Source organism: Hetaerina americana, unplaced genomic scaffold (genome assembly GCF_022747635.1).
Source record: "Hetaerina americana unplaced genomic scaffold, ioHetAmer1.1.p SCAF_3, whole genome shotgun sequence".
Classification (NCBI taxonomy): Eukaryota; Metazoa; Arthropoda; class Insecta; order Odonata; family Calopterygidae; genus Hetaerina; species Hetaerina americana.
In genome coordinates this window covers 11664481-11690309 of record NW_027286874.1, presented here as the reverse complement: position 1 = coordinate 11690309, position 25829 = coordinate 11664481, and the positions used below count along the sequence as shown (strand labels likewise).

Here is a 25829-nt window from a genome sequence, read left to right as displayed (position 1 = left end):
AAATAATGTGATACGACTTTAATATCTTGAGAAATATGCTTCATAATTAATTCCTGCAGAATGCCCCGCGTAAGCATGTCGGTCTTGGAATTCATGGTATTTCTCAGCGCTAAATTACGCCCAACGGTTGAAGTTGAGGTCACGTGACCGAGTGAGGCGGGCGTCGGCCGGTGGGGCTCTGCTCATTCGGCGTACATCTCACAGTTCAACTGTCAGTGTAGTCGGTCGGTTGTCGTCCATTGCGAAGCACTGGATTCATATATCTAGTGCATTAGTCATTAGCCATCGAGTAAAAGACATATTTGTTCGCTTTTGACGAATATTACTGATAGACAGTGAACGGGAAGATATTGAGAGAAAAGTGTGGTACTTTAGTGACAGGTAAAACATCGCTTATTCAACATGGCGGATAGTGAAACGAAAGTTGACCGGTCCGATCCAGACTTGAAATACCTCTCTGTCGATAGAAATGTATTTAATGATCCAGCTACACAAGCGGAATGGACTCAAAAAAGACTTGTGTGGGTTCCACATGAAGCACATGGATTTGTCTCCGCAAGCATTAAAGGCGAACGTGGAGATGAAGTTGATGTGGAAATTGTGGAAACCGGTAAACGTCAACTAGTTGCCAAGGATGATATTCAAAAAATGAATCCGCCCAAATTTGACAAAGTGGAGGATATGGCAGAGCTCACCTGCTTGAATGAAGCATCTGTACTGCACAACCTGAAGGATCGGTACTACTCTGGATTGATATACGTAAGTAGCCCATGTGCATCTTTGTTTGAGTGACTTTCCCACCAAGGAAATTGGATCAACTTCATGTATCATATCACGTTACAATTATCCCTCGAATTTAGTTGTTTCTTTGGTAAATTCCTGGTAAAATTTGCCGCAGTTAAGCAACATTGACATTTTCTGCATGTTTCTAAGGCTTCTATTTGATTAATATTTCCATATTTAAAGATATGTTTGGTTAAAGTGGCGTAGAATAAAAAAATTCGGCATAATTAGAATGTGAAATTATAATTAGGAGACAGTTTTCCCAGTTTTCAGAGTCGGCTTATGGGCGAAGTATTGGAAGAATTAATTCCTCTCAAAGTTAATTTATGTTTTGTATTTTGTAATGAATATTGCCCAAAGTTAATTTGTCGGTAGAAAAGTATTTTTACATCCAGTAATGAAGATACTCGGTACGGTCATTTCTTTATACATTTGGAATTTTCTGAGTCAATATTGGAATCGTGCGCCTTATGTTTAAATCAAAATTTTCACAACTTGATAAGTAAATCAGCTTCACATCCATCAGTTTTCCACATTTTGCGTAACTGATAGAAACCACGCCCATACACGATATTTTAAAGTAATCTATATCTGAACGCTTTTTCGTGGGGTGGGGCGGTATAGGCATTAACCGTACAGCGGGGCTGCTACTCTAGGGCATGTGGCGTACTCATTTCGTAGCCATGTAAATTTTTCATGACAGGGCTTATAACATGGGACAGCTCTTTCTTAAGCCCAGTGCGGAAAAAACTAATTAGTAGTTACCGAATCTGTTCGACTGAGTTCATATTTTGTACGTTTTTATTCACATTTTGACATTTAGCAGACCCTTGTTTCAACGTATTAGCTACAGTACTGGTTAAGCTGGTCGAATCTCTGAAAGTTTAAGTTTTTGTTGGTAACGAGTTGAGTGATAATTTAGTAAATTAAAAATGTTAAAATCAGCAATGGAAAAGAACACGATTATTAGAGCTGTACTTAAGAATAGAGCAATAATTCATCGTGTTATACTGTAGTTATGCGTCAGTAAATTTGTGATTTGAAAGACTGACCGTTAGAAGAAATTCAGATTTAATACTTAACTCAATAGGTGTCTGAACGACCCGAAAGCAAGTGGTAGTTGCAGGCTAAGATTCAAAATTTCGTCGGTAAAGTACGTAGGAACTATTAGCCAGAGGCGGATGAGTAACTGATAACTCATGCACATGCGAGTTTCCCTGGCATGATTACTCATCTGGCATTTAGTTATTTGCTCACAGTTATATCCCTTCGCATATCCTACTGTATTATATGAGACAAGACGTATTCCGTGGCGTTGAATTGTGATTTTCATTTACTACCCTGTGGTGCCGCTTTGAATAATTTGGAGGGCCATTGCTAGATCCATAGCTATCATTTTTGTAGGGTAATAATTTGACTTAATTTTGATGGTAGTTTTAAGGATACTTCTATGCGAATATTTAGGTGTTTTATTTTTTTTGTTTACTACTTACCGTTATCTAAATCTTCATTGTTCATAAGTCTATGCAATGGGGTAATAAAATAACCTCTCCTGTCATAATGATTTTTCAAAATTGGTATGTGTAAGTCGTTTGTGGCTCGTGAGGGTTATATTCATAATACATATAGTATTCATCCGTTCTGGCTTATAACAATTAAGCACCAGGTGTAACACCATTTTAAACTGAGTGTCTAATTTTATTGAAATAGTTCCTTAGGAGCCTCATTGATTCGTTAATAGGATAAGTTATGATTGTGATACAGGTAGACTTCATAAACCCCTTTTCACCGGACTGGCAGGTGGCTTATGGTTATGGGAGACTCTTTCTTAAATATTAATTTTACTCCGGAATGGAACTTTATCGTCTTAAATTCCATGCTTGTGTTATGAAAGTACGAAAAATTGCATTAAAATGTGGCCCGTTAATGCCGTTGAGAGGGAACTATAGCGTAATTTTTCGTTTGATTTGACCTTGCCAAAGGTTTTTCCTCTCTTGATCATGGGTTACTATATTCTAGAGCACCTTATTTATATTATATATATAATATGCTTTAGCGGCGGTATATTGAATATCCCATAGGTACTGAAATTTAATATTAATTATTAATAACGAGATCAGCTCCTAACTTCGTTTCAATTTCACTAGCGTTCTCATGCTACGATTTTCTTGGCATATGTATATTTATCTTCACGGCAGGATAATTGCTAGGCCCCTATTTATATATCTCCATGCTATGCTGAGAAAATCCGAATTTAGGGTGGTGGAATATTTCCATCAATGAATCATGCCGGAATTGAATAGTATAGTGGAAATTCGAGAACATTTGGACTAAGACTAGGAATGAGTGGAGTTTTCGGATAGGCATTCTGTGTCATTTAAAGCATATTCCGAGTGGCAATATTATGTGTGTATCTTGTTGATGAATTTTTTTCTGAGAGTCGGTGTTAGCATTTTTCAAAGATAAATTAGTATTTTATTCCTGACTAATGTTTGCGGTGTGGTTGTATGAACGTATAACCTCTGTCACGTAACGATTTTTCTTGATTAATCATATACTATATGTTGCCACGTTTGAATTTATGTATTAACTAGAGGTATTTATTTGGTGAAATTATAGCCTTAACTTATATTTTGATAAATTATTGCGTTTATGTATTATTCTGCATTATAAGATAATTTATAGTTGTATTAGGTGTGTGTTTTTATGAACTTAGAAATGTCATATTATGACTTAAGATCTAATTTTCCCGTGAGCGATAAGGCATCAGATTAGCTGTAAACGACCGCGCTTGGGGGAACGAAGTAGTTTTCTTTTAAGTAGCCTATTATGTTGTCATTGTTCCATATGGCCCTAGTTTATCGACCTTGTAACTAGCAGCTCGTCTCGCATGCGTAGAGAAGTATTTTGCGCTTATTGTTAGAAACCGCAGGGAATGTACTTATAGTTATCATTTTCCCCTTTGTTTGAATTGTTACACATCATTGGTAATCAACAGATACGAAAACTTTGTTTGATGGTGCATGCCTGCTGTGGAATCACACCTTGCCGCACACTCCAGCAATGGCTTGCAGGGTGCCATATAGATGGAGATAAAATATTTTGCTCTAGAAAATATTTCATTTCGATCCACTGAACCAATAAGCTTTTAGTGCCTCTTGATGTTATTTTCTTCCTCTATTTAGTTCCAAATTAGTGTCTCAAATGTCGATGGGGCTAGTGTTCGACTGCCGTTTGATTTTCATGCTATGCCAAGAGCACGCGTTTTTAATTTAAGTAATTTCGTATTTAGGTTTCATAGGCTAAGGTCCCGTTATTCAGTAATTTCATTTTTAACACATTTCATCTGTACGACATCCTGCGAGAGTAATATAATTAAATTATTGGTCATGACCTGCAAGATTTAATTATTTAAGATAAACTTTGCAGTTTGGAGGCATCTCAGAGGTAATATGTACGCATTGTATCAGTGATTTCTTTTTGAAGTGGAAATATGTGATATGAATCGAAATTTAGTGCTTATAGTGAATATCTACTTCGCCGATGATTATTAGTTAGGATTTCTTTATTACATAATACTATCGTGGCTAATTCAGTCCGTTATCTGATGAAGTTAATCGTGAAACTAGATTTCGGTGCTACATTCTACGAATGGATGACTGTTTGATGTGTGTTACTGAGAGACAGATTTGCGCTACTACAAAATGATTAATCTTCTACTAGTACTCTCAGTAATGTTCCCTTATTAAGGTTTGTTTTTGTAAGTAGGGTCAAGGATTCAGTCACCGGCTTCACTTTTGGAGTGGTGCATTAGTTGTGTGAAGCTGTGCATGTCGTTGGTACCAAGTAAATGTCATCGATTTACGTTGCGTATTCTTAAGTTCAATTCATGCCGAGTTCTACTATTGCGCCTCTATGATCGATTTTCAATCCGTAAATGGGCGTTGCGAGAGTTGCGAATCCGTAAAATGCGCTCCTTTCCAGAGTTACAAGTTTTCCCAAAATGCCTTGTAAAACAGTCAATAATTGGTGAATTTTTATGTAGAATTAAATTCAATTAGCGATTTCTGGAAAGAGTGAATAGCCATCAAATTGCCGTGAAGGCAGTGGGAACAGCTAATAATAGTTTGCCGTTGTCAATGCCTCTACTATGGCAAAGACCAATTATACGACAGGAGGATACATTTTCAGTTTCAATGCTTCAGTGGCTTGGTCTTAATCTTGAATTTCATTCATTACGCCTGTTGCGTGAATGCATTTTGTTATTTTTAAGTGTATCGGGCCCGCCAAAAGTAAAAACCGATAGGTGATCAACTGCTTTTCATAGGCGTGTGGGGTAGAGCTCAGCTCTAAGTTATGACTCATGAAATTCATGCAGCCTCGTAAGGGGACAATTCCTTTCCCTCTGCGTTTCCTATGAGTTTCCTGTGCTCTGAAAAGGCTCCGGTTGGATTTTTAATCGGATTATGCGAAGATGTTGCCCGAATTTTGAACCCTGGAACGAGTCGAATGCTTGAGCCACGGGGGCACCACGCCACTCGTGTACCCATTAGTAGTCCTTTATTCCTTTCACTTAATCAATGTACACTTGTTATAATATATTGTATTATACCCTGGTTTGCTTTCCATTGCGCTCTTGGGAATGTCTTTGGTTTTTCCTGTCCTAGTAGGGAATTCGAGGAGCCAGGTGCGAATGCGTCATTCATTTCACGCTCTACACCTTTCTCTGCACCCCTCCATTCCTTACGATGCTGCCGATATTTTGCAACGGTCGCGAAGACGGTAGAAAGCCCCACTGGACCCCTAAGACATCCAGTTCGCCGGCCTCACTTTCCTTTCCCACCATTCCAATGATCCCGAGTTGTCGGCTGCTCCACCTGTTCCCTTTGGAACTTATCTACCGCCGAATTCGCAGGGTATAGTGGCATTTCGTGCACCTGTTCCCTGTCACAGAAATGTCTTTTAGGTTTAATTCTGTGAATAGCTTGTCCTGGCCAAAAATATTATTGCATATTACACGTACATATATAGTATGCAATAAAGTAAGAATAACTTCAATATATAATTGGAAATTTATCCGATAGAAAACCTGAAAATACTGGTGTATGTACAAAAACAATAGATAGAGGAATCTTTGTGAAAAGTATTTCCGCCGTTGGTAGTATGTAATAAAGTTGTTTGGTTTAATTGTTCCATCACTTCCTTCGGCATTGCCCATGTTTCATTTTTAATTGTTCCGTATTAATCCGTACCCTTTCGAGGGAATGGGTGCTCTAGTGAGGATAGCTGTCTAAAAGTGGACCGATGTGATGTCGCCTATGCACATTTGACGTGTACCTGTAGATTCATCTCTTGAAATCTTAAAAGAAATGTGCCAACTTGTCGTCGCTGGCTACATATCTCAGAGTGCCGGCATAATGTCCCTTGTGAGTTGTGCTATTGCAGTCAGGTGAAAGTTCTTGACATCCACTCTGCTTCATTTAATTTAAGTTGACCTAACGGCTGTCTCATTTTGTTTTGCTCCGAATTGACTTTATTCGTATGAATCCGCTGATCTCGTCCTTCGTAGTGAAGGATGTCCCAGTTGTTACTATTCTCTGACAAAATTAATTCGTTTTTCTCCTGTTCACTATTTCCGTCGTCACAAGAGCGGTAACGTTGGGCCGGATCGGGTGAATTGCAGAGCGCTTTTGATGAATTTAGGAAAATTTGGAATGTCATGCTGCATATGTTGGCCTTCAAAAATTCAAGTCTTAGATTTATTGAAAACAAATCTGGATTTTTGGCCATTTTAAATGCGACGTTTGCTTCTGTCAACGCGCAGCTGTCAAGTATGTCTCAAGATTACATGAAATTGTCTAGTACCGCGTTCTACCCTAGTAGAGTTGCCAAGTATTATCAAATACCATATTAGGAGTGGTGGACAAACCAGCGAACGTAATATTCCAAGGTGACTTGTTTGGTTTTCATAATTCGCTTGTTTCTCTGTCCCCCTTACCCAAATAGGGACTACTGTGCTTTCTTTGGGCCGTGTGGAAAGGCCTTTGATATCACGGCTAGTTAAGTTTCACGATTGGCCACAAGTAGTCAGTGCCTTAGCGGATCCCGTATTTCCTTCGATGTTGCTCCTTTTTAGAGGTCCTCTACTCCTCTACCGCTCCCCTTTGCACTGGCCCCTTCCACTGCTTCACCCCCTCCTCGCGGGCGTTCAGTCTTCCCCCATCCTACATAACACATTCCTTCCTTCCCTTATAAGGCCTTAAGAGGCAACAGCCCTGGGACCCTTGCTCCGCGGGAGGCGGTGGCCGTTTCTCGCGCTCTGCCCTGACATATCTTGCTTTATCCCTCCCTATCCTCCCATTCCCTCTGCCACGCGCAGCCCCGTGCCCAAAGGATTCTTTCCATTCGCCCCCCCCCCCCCGTCCACTCCCTCGAACCATACATGCTCTCCTCCCCACTCCGCCCCTCCTCCCCTCTCCGTGCATCTGCCATGTGGGTCACGGGGAGGAGAGGGAGGGCAAGTGGGGGCGGGAGGAGACGTGAAGGAGGTTGCACGCACGCCGAGAGAATGCGTGTCTGTGTGCGTGTGCGCGCGCTAGAGTGTAAACGTAGCCTCAGGCTCTCTCTCCACTTTGCTTTTGGTGGTTATTTGAGCCCGAGAAGAGGATGGAGGGAGAGAGAGATTGAGGTAGGGAGAGAGAGATTGAGGGAGGGAGCAGGAGGTGAGAGAGAGATAAAAGACGAGCGCATGGCGTTGTGAAACCGATAAATGTGTACAACTGTCCAACAGCTTTGTGTGCGCGCGCGTGAGATTTCCATAAGTTGAGGACGAAGATGAAATCCCATCCACCCTCTTCCATTCTGAATATCCCCATTTCCCGAATGCTTCATTTTTGACTTACGGATTTCTGCACTCTCGATATCCCTTTTTCAGTTCTCAACCAAGCAATTTGGTTGGTACTTCATTTTCATAGAGTAGTGACCATAATGAGTTTTTCCACTAAGTATTTGACTTCGCGTCATCAGCCGTGAGACTTGGTACATCGGATTATCTTGTCTGAAAAGATCTTCCGCTGCCAACTAAGCACGCCTAGGAAATAGAGGAGTGGGGGGATAGAGATAGGGAGGGGGGATAGGAAATGGGAGACATACTATAAAAGGCACCAGAGTACCAATCTCCTCGAGGAGAAAGGCCGTTTCGTTAGGGGCAATCATTTCTTTCCACATTATACGAATCGAGCCTATATGCGGTCTAATTTGGCTATTTTTGGAATGATCCGATTGTTAACAGTTTGGAGAACGACGCCATAACTGAAAGGTTCAAGTACTTGTTCTTCTCTTGCTTGATACACGGTCATAACGAATGCAAATGCCTTCAATTTCAATTCAGATAGCTAACTTTAAAACTTTACACGGATGCAACCATAATTAAATAATGTAGATAGTCGTGTATGTGCCCAATTGTACGTGTTTTAATGTGTGCGTGGATGTATGTATATAATGCACACACTCATATTTATTCTTAGGTGTACTGTTATTATCAATGGTCTTCCATCCTCGTAACACACCCTTCTGTCATATCGTCTAGATGTAGATGTTTGCCTCACGTATTGCATTGCCTATGACATCCGTGGCGTCATAAGCGGAGCAAACCGTATGCCTTCATTTTTATCCTCTTCTGGACGCTAGATATATATGGGTGATAAAAATGCCGCCTTAAAGGGGATTAAATAGCCATATTTTATTTAGTCCGTAGCAACTAGCGGCCATTATGCTGTCTCGCTGCCAGTGATAAGTGGGGGGATGGAATTTTTTATACCGGCCCTAGTGTGAATTGTTATTTGTTAATAAAGATTTATTCAATAACTAGAATATAAGATTGAGTTTTATTTTCGTCAGATCTTCCAGTTCAAGTTTATGTTCTGGTAAATTAATCAAGAACGGAACGAAGAGGGTAGAGGAAAAAACTTAGCTACTTCCTCATAAAAAGGTTTCATATATAACACGACCATGGTTTCAATGTTGCGCATCATTATCAAGTATCATGGTGCGCTGCATCCACACACCTGATGCTGATGCGCAGTATTGAAAACGTGGCCGTGTAATATGTTTATTAAACCTTTTTATGTGGAATATCAAAAGTTTTTTCTCTACCCTCATCATGAAGGAATTCCACCTAGTTAAGCCTGAAACTGTTATGTTTATCAAGAACTGAAACTCTCAAGACTTAAAATGGTGTGCATCCCGAAATTGTTTCATAAAAATAGTGAGAATATTAATTTAGGCGACCAATTTGTTTTTAAGTATGAAACTCAAGGAACTCCTACACTTAATAAACCTATGATTACTTGTTACGCAAATAGCGTTTTCTCATTACCAGTTTTAATATCCCCTTTGTATTTATCCTTCACTGAGCTGATGCAAGCGTTTCATCTACATCTACATAATACCCCGCAAGCCGCCGCAAGGGCGTGTGGCGGGGGGTGTTAGGTCACCAACCGTAAAAACGAAAAATACCACATGCAAAAAACAACACGGAAAATTACACCCCAGCAGCGCACACACTCATGCAAAACTCCCTCCATCCAATACTCATGCAAACACATACACCGCAAAACAACAAAAAACTGCACCCCAGGATACAGCACCAAAGCCATCCTAAAACACGCAAGCCAGGACACAACAAGCAAGAATGTGAAACATCACTACCACATGAAAATGCACCACAAAACACTCAACCCCCCAAAGAGACAGTAAAAGGAAGGGAATTCGACCCAACGTTGCAGGTAGCAGGAATTTCCCCCCGCCGGGAGGGAAGAGGGACTGAGAGGGTTTCACGACATTTTAAAGGACAAGTAGTGGCGGACTCCGGCACTAGATGTGATAATTATTAAATCTTTTGCGGGAAACGTTTACGTGCTCTAATAAGGAATTCCGCGCTAACTTCGGAGCCGCAGTTGTAATTTACGGCGTAAGGCGACTACCGTAGTTGGTCCTCCTCTTGCCTCTCAGACATAAAATTTTCTTCACTTATTTGTTCACGAGTGAGGAAGGGGATAGAGGTGTGCAATATTAGGTGATTCTAGGTGGAGAGGTGGCACTGTCTTAGGATGCGAATGAGGTTGTCGTTGTAGTCCTCGTTTCTAATTCGTTTGCACTTCTGACCGTGGTAACCTTTATGAGTTTATCTTTGTGTTCCATCCCCCCCTTACTCTTTCCCTCTCGAGTAAGCGTCCGCTCCATTATTTTTTGCCAGTTGCGTGGTTAGCGCCGTTTTGAATATCTCTCCGTATTCGTCATTGGGATGAGTCACTCCCGGCCATTTGCCGGTGGTGCACCTGACCGTTCTCCCTCCACCTCTCTCCTAACCCCACCCCCCTCGCCTCGCCCCTACGTCTCCAGCACCCGGCCGGCCACCATCGGCGGCTTCTAACCCTTTCTCCCTTCCACCCCTCTCACTCTTCATCACTCTCACTCTTCTATGGCTCTTCCCACCGTCCTCCCCTCCTTCCCTGCCTCCTCTGCAGCCCGCTTCCATCCTGTACAGCAGTCTCCTTTGTCCGCTTCTCCTCAGTCGCAATGGTTTCTTTCTTTTTCTTTCGCCTGTTGCGAACCGTGGTAGATTCCCATTCGCACAACCCTCCCCTTTGTGTCGCGAATATCCCTGGCGTGAGAGATATGGTTTGGAGGGACTGGTACCCAACATTATTTTTTGAGAAGGTTGGGAGATTTCAACCCCTTTCCTCATAGCCTTCCTCCGAATAATCCAAGCCCTTGTGCCGCTGCATATGATCTATCTTTGGGAGATTTTATAAACATGGGGGGGGTGGGGGTTAATCTGTGGAGGGGTGGTGTCGTTAAATTCGGCTGCTGTGTTACCTCATTTCTATTTTTTTCTACTTTTTTAATTACTTCCATTTCTGCCCTCCCAAATAGGTTCAAGCCCACCCACACCATTTACACTTCGAGCCCTCTTTATCTCTTAGCAGGTCGTGAAGAGAGTATCACTCCATATATATGAAGTCGATTAGCATAATTCTTGAGATACTTTTAGAGGCAGTGGTTGGTTATTCGAATGTGTTAACTTGAGGTGGATGTTATTCCAGTTTGCTACACGGATGCTATCCTCATGTTTTATTTGTTGCTTCATTTGGAGTTTTGTTCTATCTAGTTTTCCATTTTAATAAATATGTTGGCCTCGTTATCGAAAAACGTAGGATCAAAGTAACTTTTCAAACCTTTTTCAGTGTTCTGTTTGATGATATGTTATCTCCTCGACTAATTTATATGGATTGAATTTTTATATTTATTTTTTGTGAGAAAGTCTTTCTTGCAGGTACTTTGAAAAGTTCCAAGTCAATTTCTTTTGTATAAGTTAGATTGTTCATGCCGAGAAGAGCAATATTTTTATTGGTGGATACAGAGTTATTCCGGGGAAGATTAAATGATAATATGATAGATCGTAAGCATATTTGATGTCGACGAAGTATTTTTCTCACTCTTACAAATGAATCTACTTAGCGAACCTCGATGACATCATCTTAAATGATTTTTTCAGTCTCACTTTCAAACTTGCCGCTTGAATTCAGTGATTACTCGGGGACGTATTATTAGGCAAGGGTGAAAAAAATACCATTTCTCGTCGTGCAAAGCTTTGCTTTAAGAATGGCTTGGTATAAGCCTGGTGCCGATTATCACACCTTGGTTTGTCTTTGGGCCACGCTTTCCGAGCCCATTTTGGTAACGAACCACGCAGTGATTTCTGTGGATACTGGTCGCGATTAATGGAGATTCGATTTGCTCCATAGCGGTTCTCGTCGGCTGCTTTGAATTCTGTTTTGACGGACTTGCTATTTTGATAGATAATCCTGGATTTATATGAAATATAATGAGGAGTGTATTACTTAATCGTGTCGCACTTTGCTGGAAAGAGCCTTCACTTTAGGTAAATTTACTTGGCCTGGAACAAATTTAGACTGATTAGCAGTTCAAAAGAAAGGAATTAAGTATAAATATAATTTAGATTTAAGTTCATATGCTTGTTAAACTTTCAGTGCATTTATGATCATTTACAATTTTTTATATTACCTGGTAATTTGTTCGTATAATATAAGTTCGCTTCGGGTATTGCAGCATTATATCGAAGTAGGGAGTGTAATCGAGGGTCGAATGCAGGTTAGTTGGCATGTTTAAATTTTCGTTTTTGGGGCGGATAAGTATGTACATATATTCCGAAACTGAAAAGGTTGATCGATCTTGGGCGATAGATGCGTAGTCCGTCCAAAATAAATTTTAAAATAATACAAATTAATTTGTAACAATTGTGTAATGAAATAAGTATATTTCTTCTGACTAACTTTCTCATGAAATTTCGTATTAAAACTAACACTTCAATCGTGGGGCCTCTCTCTTCTTCCCACTGAAATCTACATTTTATCCGATTCGTGGTTAATTTACGATTATTAGATTCAATTGATTGTTCTTTCCATTTCCACTGACATTTTGTCCACTCGACCTGGTTTTAGCATTATAATGTCAAGTGGTTCATAAAGAAACCAGGTTGTGCAACTAATTTTTTTCGTGGAAAGTATAGTGGAAAACACAGAATCGTTACTTAATATATTTCTTTTAAATTTTCTAAATTTCCTTCATTATTTTTTAGCTAATCGGGTGCATCATCTAACATCAGTATTCAATATGAATTTATTATGAACGTAAGAAAATTAATTAGTCCATATAGTTGGTTTTAGGTGCTTAACTTTTCCCTGCCCCGCAACGGCAAGTCTTTCTAAGATTCATTCCAGAAATGCTTTGGATTATACATTTTTTCAAGACTAATAAATTATGCAGAATAAAATATATATCATATATTACATATTATATGTTCGCGGTAGTCCAGGGGTAAAGCGTTGGACTATTGACCGGAGGGCCCGGGTTCAATTCCCGGGCAAGCCTCTGGGCACCTGCAGCTCCACCCAAACTGTGAGTTTTCGGGTGCCTGATCTTCCTGGGAAACCATAACCGGCACAGGGAGAGGAACTGCCCTCCTAGCCTGATGTGCGAATTTCACACGCCGTCGGGCTTAGTCCTGGATGAACTCAACCAACACCTACCAAACCGATCTTCGGGTTTATTACTGTATTTTATATTATATATTGATTTGGAGCGGACAGTATGCATCGTATACGATAATTTCATGGAATAAATGAGCAAATTATTAATAAAATTATGGGTGGAAATCCTTGGTTGAACCTCCTGCCATTGAAATTGTTTCCGAGAATCGAAAGTGCTTGGCCTTTTGCAGTACGGTGCCTTAGGTTATAGTAATGGTCTGAGCCTGCGCGAATGAGTTGCGTGATATTTCGTCAATATTTGTTCTCGCTGCGGGTGGGTGTACGCCGTCGTTTCCCGAATAATCGATTTCATTCGGCAACGATGTGAATGAACCGCCTGAGAACCCTGTGTGTGTTGATGAATCGGAGCAGCAGTACTTATACAGGCATACACTCTACTTGTATGTGTTGCGGGCCAAACACATTTTTCTAGCTAGATCATGGTATTTGCTGAGATATTAGGTTTACGGATAATGTTTCAAAAGATTCGGCCATAATGTTTGGAAGTTTCATTAAACTGTAACCTACTTGTGAATAATCCGCTTCAAATATTGTCTCTGACTCATTTTTAAGGAGTTCACTTGATTGCATTCCACTATTGCACATAATCCCCAGAGCCATTTCAATTTGTAACCAGATTCTTCGTTGATCGGTCACAGGTAGGCCCGCGAAAGCGGAAGGAATAATGAAAGTCATATTTAAAGTCTTGGAGAAATCTTAATTCCTCGTTTATATTTTGGATCTTAAATTCTTGCAAACAAATTCACTAAAGGAAACCAAACCAATTTTAATCCTAAGGAATGGCGATGAGAGTGAAACTCTGAATCCTGCAAGTGTAACAATGTGGTGTATATGTCCATGCCCCACTAAATGTGGTTTCCTATCTTACTATTTCAAAATTTCTTGCCTAAATTGAAAGGATGCCACTTAAGCTATGATGTTGAAAATGTGTTGTTGGTCCCATCGCATTACGTTAGACGGGCTCATGTCAATAAAATTTGAGAGATTAATTGTGATAACCTTAAGTACTCGGGCGTTTTATAAGTAAGGACATTTTGTGAGGTATTAATAGTTTTTATGAGAGGCAACCGACAACTAAGGTCATTTGCGCCATTAGGAATGAATGGGAAAGGAAGGGTGGAGAGAAACTCGGCGTCGGGATTAGCCTACTCTTGTCGAAAGGCGCCAAGGGGTTCGCAGATTTAACGTCCCATCCGACGGACGTCGTACTCACTCATAGTGCTCTCCACCAAGCACCTCAAGTAGGGATCGGGATACCACTGAAAAATATTTGGCTCCAGGATGAAACCAGGCCCTCTCGGCTCGCCCTCAAAATGTCGTTCGGTGGAATTTTACGTGCTGGTGTATGGACCATTAAGGCGGAAATTCTAATTTTATCAATATTTGTGTTAGGTGAACATGCGGGCAATAATTAGAAAGTGCTTTATATATTATTTAAGACACCTTCTGTTGGTCCTGACGACCCTAGGACCTATTTATTCAACGAAGACTTTTTAAAAAGTTAAACCCTTCAGAGATTATTGGACGCGAGAGCCCTGAATTCTCAAAGTGATTGCATAGCGCGCGTATGTGTCTCAAGTAACGCCACAAGTTGAATTGGACATACACCCTTAGGAAGAGCTCATTCCTTGGGTGAGTTTTCTTTTGTCGGGCGCGGCTTACTTATATATTTCGTAGTTTAATGCTCAATTACATTTACAATTCGTTAAGTTTTCGAAACGTACTCGAGCCTCAAGTTACTAAAACGTCCCGCTGTCGTTGAAAAATCAGTTTCTGTTTTGAGATTGCATCTGTATTTATTTTTATCCATGTTCGCAATTGTTCTTGTTTAATGTAGTTTTTTCAGTATTTTTTTCGAAGCGACTGCGAATGTAATGGAACAATCACGTGATTTTTGTCTCGAGGATCGTTAAGAATCTCGTGCAAAAGATTGAACTCCCATACGTGGAGCTTTAAAGTGTCGTTGACATTCAATCATTCATTATACCAGGTTATCATCATTGTGATAGATAAAAGTTAGCATAATATACCCACACAAGCACTATCATGGAGAGGCAAATCTATAGTGCCCTGGTGAGCTATGGGTGACAATTTATCATGAAAAATGGGATAATAAAAAATAAACTGGATTTACTTGTTTTCGTATCACTGGTAATGTATTTCATTCGCAGAGGTGGATTGATGTCCAATAGTCGGAAAAAAAATGAATTATCATAACACACTTTTTCCGTGATTTTATGATATTTCGAGTTTTCAGCGGAAACATTTTATTTGTTTTTGTCTCTTTTGTCGTTTAACTTCGATGCAACAATTTCAGAGTGTAAAAATCATTCGCCTTGACCAGGCGAATCCCTGTCGAGGCGAATGATTTTTACACTCTGAAATTGTTGCACTGAAATGCACATTAGCGGATGACTCCGTTATAAGTTACTGTTGCGGCATCTCCCGCAGTTTCTTTGAAATCGTTTAACTTGGTTTAAAGTTCACAAATTCCTATTCAACTGTTGCATTTTCTAATTACGTGATTATAAGTGGAACATCTTTCATTATACCGACAATTGCTTTTTAGTAATGTGTGACTAATGTATTAGGTAAGTCATTTAAGAAATGGGTCCATGTTGCCCCAAGGCAAATACTGGTGCGAAACTCATTGCCGTAAATGCAATCTTAATTTTTAACTCTGCGAGTGTAAAACGCCACCCACCGAGTAAAACTATTTGAAAGTGAAATTAACGCACGAGTAATGTATTTTCACATTTGATTAGAATATTTCGTAGCTTCCTGTGTGTAAGCGTTGTTAGTGCCGAGGTTTTGGTGAAACACGCAGCGTGTACACAGATGTTGGTTCGTGCGCAACAGATTTCAGGCGTACACGTGTAATGGGGAGTCGTTTTCATTGGTGGGCGATATTGTTTAATGCAATGATGGATGGTGTTAGGTGAGGCGACTGCTAGCGATTTGCGATAGTAGGAAATGAGATTAGGAAAGTGATTAATTTGATGTAGGCTTTCGGTATTGATGGAGGATATAGGTAATGCAGGCGTCGGGATTAGCAGCCATTGAAAGTTGCCAGGGGAATTTAAACGTCTCAACTGGGGACGTTGAATCCTCACTTAAGTAGCTACAGGGATACCGCTGAAAACTGTAACCCCTACGAAAGGGTCCTGAATCGAATCATTTGGAGATCTAGCCAAGGCATCAATCCAATATCATTATATTTTATGAAATTCTGATGAACTACATTTATACATTCCTCTTGTCAGCTCGCTCGTTGAACTTAGGTCATAGTAAGATCTGATATTGCATGGATATAAAGTTGCAGAGTAAAATTCTGAGTTCATATTTAATTTTGAAACCAGTACAATAAAATATGGAAACCAAAAAAAAGTTATTTCTCATTGGACGTGGTGTTCACCTGAAATGAGCTCTAGTTCCCCACCCGGGGAACACATGAGCGATCTTACACTGACCAAGCAGGGAATAGTACATCTGCTCCGTAGTATCAAAGCACACAAGGCACCTGGTCCGGAAGAAATACCTGCTAGAATATTAAAGGAATTAGCTGACGACATTGCCCCATTTTTACATATTGTTTTTCTAAAATCGATAGAAGAAGGCTCAGTGCCTCGCGACTGGAAGCTAGCCCATATAACTCCCATCTATAAAGGCGGCGATAGGGATAAACCAACCAATTACCGACCCATTTCTTTAACATCGATCTCTTGTAAAATATTGGAACACGTTATTGTCACTAACATTATGAAATTTCTTGATAGTAGGAAAATACTAATCCACAACCAGCACGGATTTAGGAAAAGCAGATCTTGCGAAACACAACTTGGTCTCTTCATTCACGATGTACTTAGATCGGGAGAAAACAACACCCAAGTTGATGCAGTATTCCTGGATTTCAAAAAAGCCTTCGACAAAGTCCCACACAATAAATTGTTACACAAACTTAAATACTATGGGATCAATGAGAAAATAATTAATTGGATTAGGGACTTCTTGTCAAACCGCAAACAAATAGTAGTCATAGATGGGTTGTGCTCAACGGAGAGAGATGTTACTTCGGGCGTCCCCCAGGGAAGTGTAATAGGGCCTCTTCTGTTCTTAATATACATAAATGACTTAAGCACACACGTTAGTAGCAATCTAAGGTTATTTGCTGACGACACGGTGATATACAGGGAAATAAGGAGCCAACTAGATCGCGAGCTACTCTCTAGAGACTTAGACAATATCTCGGGATGGTGCAATAAATGGGGATTAACACTTAATATAGATAAATGTGCAGTTTTGAAATTTTGGAATAAAGGAAGCGAGGAACAGGATATAAACTACAAAATAGAGGGTTCAGTATTGACTACGGCAAATCAAGTTAAATATTTGGGGGTTGTTCTAACACCACGCCTTTCATGGGGAGCACATATCAGGACAATATGCGGATCAGCTTTAAAGAAACTTGGCTTCATAAAACGGGTGGTGGGGAAATGTAATGAAAAAGTTAAAGAGAGGTGTTATTTTGCTCTAGTTAGACCTCATTTGGAATATGCCGCAAGTATTTGGGATCCGTGGGAGAAAATTTGGCAAAAAGAATTAGATAAAGTCCAGAGAAAATCCGCTAGATTTGTTAAAAATTGTTATGATAAAAACACAAGTGTGACAGGTCTCTTAGGGGATTTAGGCTGGGAACCACTTGAAGTGCGGAGAGAACAAGCGAGGCTTAGACTTTTAGAAAGGTTCAGAACAAACGAGTTTAAATATGACACTGAAGGAATTATAATGGCCCCACACTACTTAGGTAGATCAGACCACAAAGATAAACTAAGGGAGATAGATTCCAAGACAGATAGGTACAAATACTCATTCTTTCCCCGAACAATCAGTAATCATAATAGCAAGAAACCGAAGTCACTTTAGAAATATTAAAAACTTTGAATTTACAAGTCGGAACAAAATTAAACACTATAGAGATGTTAGGTATACTTTCAGGTGCATGTGTATGTTAGTTGGTAGTTTGAGTGTTTGCATGTGTGTGGGGTGTAAGTGTTCATGCATGAATGTATGCCATGTTTTTTTTTTATATATGATTTTGTCGTTATTGCATGCGATTTTTTTTTTTATTATTTTTCTTTTCTAAATTATGGGTGGTGTCCTAGCACCCCCCGCCACACGCCCTTGCGGCGGCTTGCGGGGTATTGAGTAGATGTAGATGTAGATGTTCAGAAGCGCCGCACGCCATTATTCTAAGAAATTTTAATTACGCCCTTAAATAGAAGTTGAGAATATTTAAAACGAGTTATTCAGCACAAGGCCTTCTTCAATCGGTATTCACAAAAAAATATCCGGATAATATTTGTTATGTTAAATGTGATTTTGCCGATGGAAATTATTTTTCTACCCCGAGGTTAAAGTTGCACCCTTACGGACTACTGGTGTGGGCCAATTATTTGCTCCGCCAAGAACACATCCACCCATGCCCTATTAGGCTCCTGAGATTCAAGTTCTCTGCAATTACTCTACCGGCGCTGGTAGTTGTAAAAGATCGATCGCTTATATGCCCGGCCGTCAAGTTTTTTTATTCCACCTGGCGTTCTGCAGCCGTCAGGAGTGCAGAATAATTAATTCGGTGCCACCATATGCCGTGCAGTGGATCTAAGGAGCACGTATCATAGCTAATCTTAAGACTTAGGTCGCTTTCCCTCTCCCTCTAATACGCCTTCCATCCACGGCCGCCGCTCTTGCCTTCGTCGAGCGGTTGCTGTGGCCAGCAATTGTTGACCAAATATGGATGGAGTGGGCCCACTGCTTGTTCTAGGGGGGCTAAGTGATCCCACCTTCTGTTGGAAATTATTCAAAGTCCACTTTCCAATACTTTCCGTTCCCTCTCTGTGCGCTCTTACTCTTCTTTCTCCAAGGGAAAGCTATCAGATAAACGTTGCCATTGCTTGTCCTCAAACTACCCATGTTGGTGTATTCAATCCTTGAGTAAATTTCGAACCAATTCATAGATATTGTCCGTTTTGCTGGCCAATGTTTCATGGCAGTTAAATAGAACTCGCATCAGGGAGTGGAATACTTTCTTGGGCCAATACGTTGCATCTTTTTGTGGAACCAATTGCATATTATGTATCCTATAAAGATTGGTGATTTTAAATTTAGTATGTAATTCAATCTTAAATTGCTTGGTTAATTATAAAATCATACCTTAAAATCTACGGTCATACTTGCTTTATCGGTTTGAGAAGGATTATGTTAAGAGGCAGGTGGTTCTAATGACCACCTGCCTCTTAGATGTTGGATTCCTACTATGGTAAATGCCCCACACACTTCCCTGTTTTAGACGATGGTGCCGTTATGACAGCTCAAAATATTTTAGCTATTATAAACTGGTATTATTTATCGGTTAATGCCTTGCCCTATGTTCGTTACTTGAAATCAGTATAATCATTTGATCTTTGAAGTCACTCGATTCCTCAATTTTAGATATTTATTGCATATTTCAATCGACGTACCCGATATTTTTACAATATTTTCATTTCATAATGCAGTTTGAAAATATAATTAAATAAAATTGGAGTTGGATTCCCTATGTTTCTCTTACATTACCTTCTTAAACAGTCTGCCTGGCGAAGAACCCCAAGCCTAGATGCAGCCTAGATCTTTAGTTCCAAGCTGTGATAAAGCGTTTTTAGCTGGGGAAATGCGTATTGAATAGTGCAAATGCGTGGGCAATAGCGGCCTACCATTGAGGTCAGGACTGTAAGCAAAATGCCATGGCATTTTTAAATAGGCTGTTTTTTCACCTAATTAGCTTTTCCACGGTTTTTTTGAATTTAATCAATAAACATTTGGAATTATATGTATATTATCCATATGTGTAAACTACAAACATTCCCTTGGTAACGAAGCTATATTAATTAATTCTAATATGGCAGGTAAGTTAACCAAATCGTGTCGATCGTACCTAATTTGTCCTTAGTAGTCACTAGAACACTCAAGTACTGGACGGTTAAAAAAATAATTGTATGCTCATTCTAATGTAATGGATTTTGGTACCACTCTGTCATCATATTAATAGTATGGTAATTATTGCTGTCCCGTTTCTTATTTTTAATTCTATATGGAGGGACTTAATTTTTAAAACTGTTTTAAATCACTTCAGGTGATCATTTTTTTCTGGGCCGATATTTATAGCTAAGGGGAGGGAACTCTCCGGGTCGTTTCTTCTCCAAATATGGTAACCTTCCTATGAAATATTTGTGTGAGAGAAAATTGCCAATAAGTGGCCCATTTAGCGAAAACGAATAGTTTATTAGCCCGTCCGTACTCTCTCTCTCTCACTCAGGCGGAAAAAATTCAGGAACACGTGGCCGTCGGTGTTGATCAGGTTGAAAAGGTGCACGCTCGCTCTGCCCGACTTGGGTTCCGCTGTCCGTTCCCCGCGCCCACATGACTCCTACTCGTCCCTTCGTCCTTTGCCCGAATTCGGGTATTCCGATGAGGGAGGGGGGATCGCGGTGGGCGGGCGTGGAGGTGTTTGATTCCGCCTTTTATCGTTTGAACAACCCATGGAGAGAGGGAGACTCCTCCTCTTTGAGAGTGTATGATACCATGAATGACCTTTCATGTCTCAACTGAAGGTATGTTACGCAAGTTAACTTGCGATCGTAGGAAAACATGCCCAACCTTTTTGCTTTTGTGTAATTCATACAAATTTGAATTAAACTTCAATAAAACAGCATTAGAACTGTGATCTATTCGAACATCAAAAGTAGACCGCACTTCCGGATATGGTAATACACACGAGAGGTCTTATGCAGTCTTGTGGTTGATACGTATATTGTGAATTCTCTTTCCTAAGCACTGCATTTCGAGTCCTCTCATATATTTATCTGTTAACACCATACTCTTTCAACATTATCCTGTTAAAGTTATTTGACAGTCATGAATACTCTGATATGTCAATGAATATTAAGTTCCTTGGTATCGAGTATTAGCTTCTTTGGATTTCTCTTCTGGTCAGTCAACACTATTCTGAAACCTGTACAACATATTAAATGCTTAATTTAATTAGCATTAGTTGCCAAGGGTAGGTGTGAATATAAATTGCTTTCTCTTTGTGAGTTTTTAACTCGGCTTAGTGTTAATTTGTAATTCTTTACGGAACGAATGACGAGTAGTAACTTATGAATATTCTTGGCGAATGGAAAATCTTCCAGTCGTGTGATTTTGCCGTTAAGTCGGTAGCTTTGTTTTCGTTGTGTGTAGCAAATGATTATCTTGCTTACGATTAATGTTTTGCTGTTGTGGTTTTTATCACTTTGTGTGCCTCATTGAGCTTCGTTCGCAAAACTTGATTTTATTTTGTCATTTTTCAATCATAAGCCAATTTAGCTGATTTTCATTTAAGCTAGACGCACCTAGATTTCCTTTCCTTGAGGAATTTTATTTTTTTCTTACCCTGATTGTATTTCAATCTCAGTGTCGTTATATAATCTAAATGAACATTTCCGAGTCAACTGAAATATTGATTCTGTTCATTTCACAAGTTAATTAGAAAAAGAATAATTGTATTAAAATAGGTGACGTTAATATCATGTATGATTTAAGAAGTAGAATAGATTAAATATAAAGTGCTACAGCACCAAAAAGGATGACGGCATAATGAAGCATGACTGGACCGTTATTATATTACTGGGTTTAATAACTCCAAACCCAAGAGGACCCTTCAGCCGATGATAAGCTCGCGTTCTCAGGATAATTTAAGAAGTCGCGACTCGATCTCATTTATTTCATGCCAGCAGTTATTTTATCACGTTTTTCTGCGAGGATACCGTCGAAGTTGACGTCCCCGCGGCGAAGAGATTCCATAGCCTTACATTTTTAATTTAGTTTTATAATACAGACTTGGAAAGTAAAACGGGTACACGATAAAAAAACATGATATTACTTATTTTTGCTTGCGAAACTAAAATGTGACGAAATGATGTGATTGTTGACCTGTTCCTTGGAAGGTAGTAGTCGTTTTTTAGTTTCACTCATGGGTCATTTTTATGGTGGTGGTTAATATTTTTCAGTAAGGTAAATTCCATCAGCACTAGTAATAATATTGTGATATTTTCTTTGTCGCACAAGTGCTACAATCGCAAAAAAGTCTTTACGATTTAAATATTGTAATTGCCCTGTTGAAGCTTTCAAATTCAAAGTTGGCTTTTCTGTGAACCATAGAAACAGGATATTTAGAGGCCATTGTGGCTTCTATGACCCTTAGGGTAAAAAGTTGTTTCTCTAAGAATTAAGGATACATAGCATTTCAAAATCTCGTGGAGCCCATTAGTTATATGGACGGAAATATTCCTAATGTTAGTTTATATCTCATGTAATGGTGTATCTTACAATTGAAATATGCTATGTCAGCGCATGTTTTGTAGTGCTGGTTAAAAATTCTCCAATGTTTCCTTCAATCGTAACGTTTATCGGCGTAAACTATTTTTTCAGACAAAAACTCGTTTAAAAACGTCAAAAAAGTGTTTCCCTGCCCCGGGCTACGTAAATGTTGATTCAAGTCGAAAATGAAGCGTAGCAACAAATAAGTTAGGAATATGATTCGATTTCTTTATTGATACTAGATAGTAATGATATTCAATATATTTGGGGAATATACTGCATTATCACCTCAACGTGAGTATAGGGAGAATTTCATAAACTTGTTCGATTTCTCTTTTTCATTTGTACCCTAACGTGAACCCTGATTTCGGAAATTTTGCTAAGTCATTTAGTATTGGAAGCACTTATGTTGACACATGTTGACATCATTAAGCGTACTGCAGTGCGGTTGGTAACATTGAGATTGGATGCCATCGTATTTAACTTAAATGGAATGTAATGTATAACTACTCTGTTCGAATACATTCACGTAAACTTTTGAATTCGATGAAGGAAACTATTTTGGGGACTCTTGGATTTATGATTTTTGAAATGAAGTAGTAATTTTAATTACCTTGCCAGTGGTGGTTTAGTCATTGCTCCTTTTTTGGCGAAGATTCTTCTCAAAGTAATTATATTGTAGAAGTATTGTTTTTGATAGCATTTGTCGTATCTGTTAAATTTCAAAATTTATCACCAAAAATACTTGATGATCGAATGAACTGGTGATTTCTAGGTTGTAATTTTTAGAATATTGGATAGCAGACGAAAAATCAAAAGTATTATGAACAATCACATTTCCTGAAATGCGCAAGAGTTTATACCTCCACCTCTAAAGACTGCTTAGCAACAATTAAATATTTTCTGAAATTACCATTGTATGCACGATGTACTGTTTTCGTTGCCATACCTCCGTAATAAAGTGTTCTGAGGAAATATTCATTGGAGAAAAAATATTTAAATCAATCCCCTATCGCCGGTCTCTGGTAGTAATGCACCTTACTCGTGAAACACCTGTCATTTGCAATACACGGTGCATTGAGTAGTTTTTTTTCTGCTTCCGCTAATTTTAGTGAATGCAATTTCAAATTAAAATAATTTTACGGAAAATGTTGGTAATACTTTGTAGACTTCGTATTTGCTGAATTTTCAGAATATTTCCTGCACAAATGGAAACCTCAAATTATTGTAATAAAAACTGCCGAAGTTTTTATGGATTTTCTGTAGTAATGAAAGGATCCTATTACACATATTACGGCACATGATATTTAACCGGGATCGTCATTGATTACCACCATAGGAGCCCAGACCTGAGTCGTGGTAGGCATGTAAGTGTGGCGTGGAAAGAGGTCTCCAAGAGCATTGATCCGAGAAAGGGAATCGTGAGTGAATTTGACCAATTTGGCAGTTAATAAACTTCCAAGCATCAAATGCTAATGTGGGCGTAATTAAAAAAATAAATATGCCTGAAAACCATTCCCCCGTCTCGGTCGGCGTTTGTTGGTGGAAAAATAAAATGTCTCTGGAGAAATTGTCTCCTCCTCTCTCCTGACTACCAATCGGGTCAAGGTGTTGGGTGTCTCACGTCTTGTGGAATCACATCACTTCTCATGGGACACCACCATCTACACCGTCACCTTGTCACCGCCGTGACGACGCCCGTGACCAGGCGGGTATTATATGCCCAAAAAAGGCGGATTCCCGTCTTGTTTCTTGCGGCGGCAGTGGCGTTCGTATTTTTTTTAGTTCACCCCTTCCTCTCATTCCTTCACCCCTTTTCCACCCAAAGCCTCGCGTCGTTCATTCTCCTCAAGCCTCTCCTGCCCTCCTTCCCTCAAACCATCTTGCCGTCCTGTCCCTCAAATCAACTTGTCATTTCGTCGTCTCATTCGATCTCTTCTCTTAATGCTTACTTTGAATCCGTTTGCTTTACCAAGAATCCTATGGGGCGAGGCGAGCTATCTTCTCCACCTCCACTTATCTTTTCTCCCTCCTGTGTATCTTCCTACTATAGTCGGATGGTGCCTAATGAGCGTCGTTGTCAAGTTTGTGTTCGCAGGTTTACCGGTCTACTGCGAGCCTGCGCTTAGGCGTTTGTGTTGCGTATGCTGCATTTAAAGATGAAGCGATGAATCATTTTGGCAATACGTTATTGTAGTGATTATTAGAGACTTGATAGTTGTTGTGTCTAAACTCGAAATATTTGAAACGTTTGTGCATCATTCGATAAATTAGTTTCATTTGAAGAGAGAAATTATCAGTAACTTTCGCTGCTCTTCGTAAATCATGTTTTTTGTTAAGATAATCATTATCTCCAGGGGTCTGTCATTTGAGAAATGCGTGTTAATTTTCCATACGCGGTTGTATTATTGTGGAATGATGTATTATTTACTTTGCACGAGCCTTGCGCCTCGTACATGCTGGCGATTGTCACCGGACATGATTTTGTTATCATGGGACTTTATCATGTTATTGAAGCAGCTGTGTCGTTGCAAGGCAACAAAATATTTATATGAACTTTACCCTACACATTCTTCAGTCATTGCTGTACTATATTTGTTTTATTCTCCATTGGCATAATCGAAATATTCATTTATTAGGGTAAATATTTTATTTAATTTTGGTTTTTCATCGACTCAGAAGAGGAGATATCCCCAATAGGCTTTCGAAAATATCTCCTCCCTCCATATGGCAAGTTAAAACCAGACCAAAGAACGATATATAACACTTACTTGTTTCTATCAGCTATTTTTTTACTTAAGTGATCCGAATTTCATAATATGTTTATTTCCCTTCTTAAACACTTCAATCGCAGTGATAAACCTACTAATTTTCGGTTTGTATTTTTTTTCTAGTTCCTGTTTTGTTTTTTTAGGGTCTATGAAGTTTTTAAATAGAATTTGGTTTCTTTTCTAAAGTTAATTCATTTTGAAATGGCTATTTTGGTCCACTATTTCATTTAATGCGTTCCAGTTAGATCGATCCCCCGAATCGAAAGGCCATCGATGGCCTTTAATTTTGATTGCTTCTGGATTACTTTAACATTCCTGGTAGCAAGTAATGATGTAACTGTCAATGCTCATTTAAATTCGGGGAGCGTAATTAACCCATTGATATGATAATGAAATCAATCTAAATCCCCACACCGCTTACTGTTCCATCTGTGGTTTCCTTGGATTTTACAAATTCTGATCGGGGCGTTGAATACCGATCGTTCTTCTTGCGTCGTCAATTTTGTTTGTGTGGACTTATCGTTGCTTGGTATTTGCACCAACGCTGGGATAAACGCAGTTGGCGCAGTATGTTTCTGTTCCGGGAAAATTTTCTTTCTATTCTAATGAATTATCATATGGCACACATCCTTGCAGGTCTTTGGTTTTTTTTCTTTTCAGGATAATGATTTTAGCTGTTAAATACTTCTGTGTCATTTGGACCTTTTTATTTTTGTTTGTCAAAAGTTTGACTAAATATGGGATTTGA

At 39.4% G+C, this 25829-nt stretch overlaps 1 protein-coding gene across 5 annotated transcripts in view; it reads left to right on the top strand.

The window, feature by feature from the left end:
• The first annotated feature begins 209 nt into the window (after nucleotides 1-209).
• zip (myosin heavy chain 10) overlaps nucleotides 210-25829 on the top strand; it is a 177478-nt gene continuing 151858 nt past the window's right edge. For all 5 annotated transcript variants that reach the window (XM_071588587.1, XM_071588586.1, XM_071588585.1 and 2 more), the window contains exon 1: nucleotides 210-759. In XM_071588587.1, the coding sequence (XP_071444688.1) occupies nucleotides 403-759 (357 nt within the window). In that variant the 5' untranslated portion in view covers nucleotides 210-402. The remainder of the gene's footprint in view (nucleotides 760-25829) is intronic.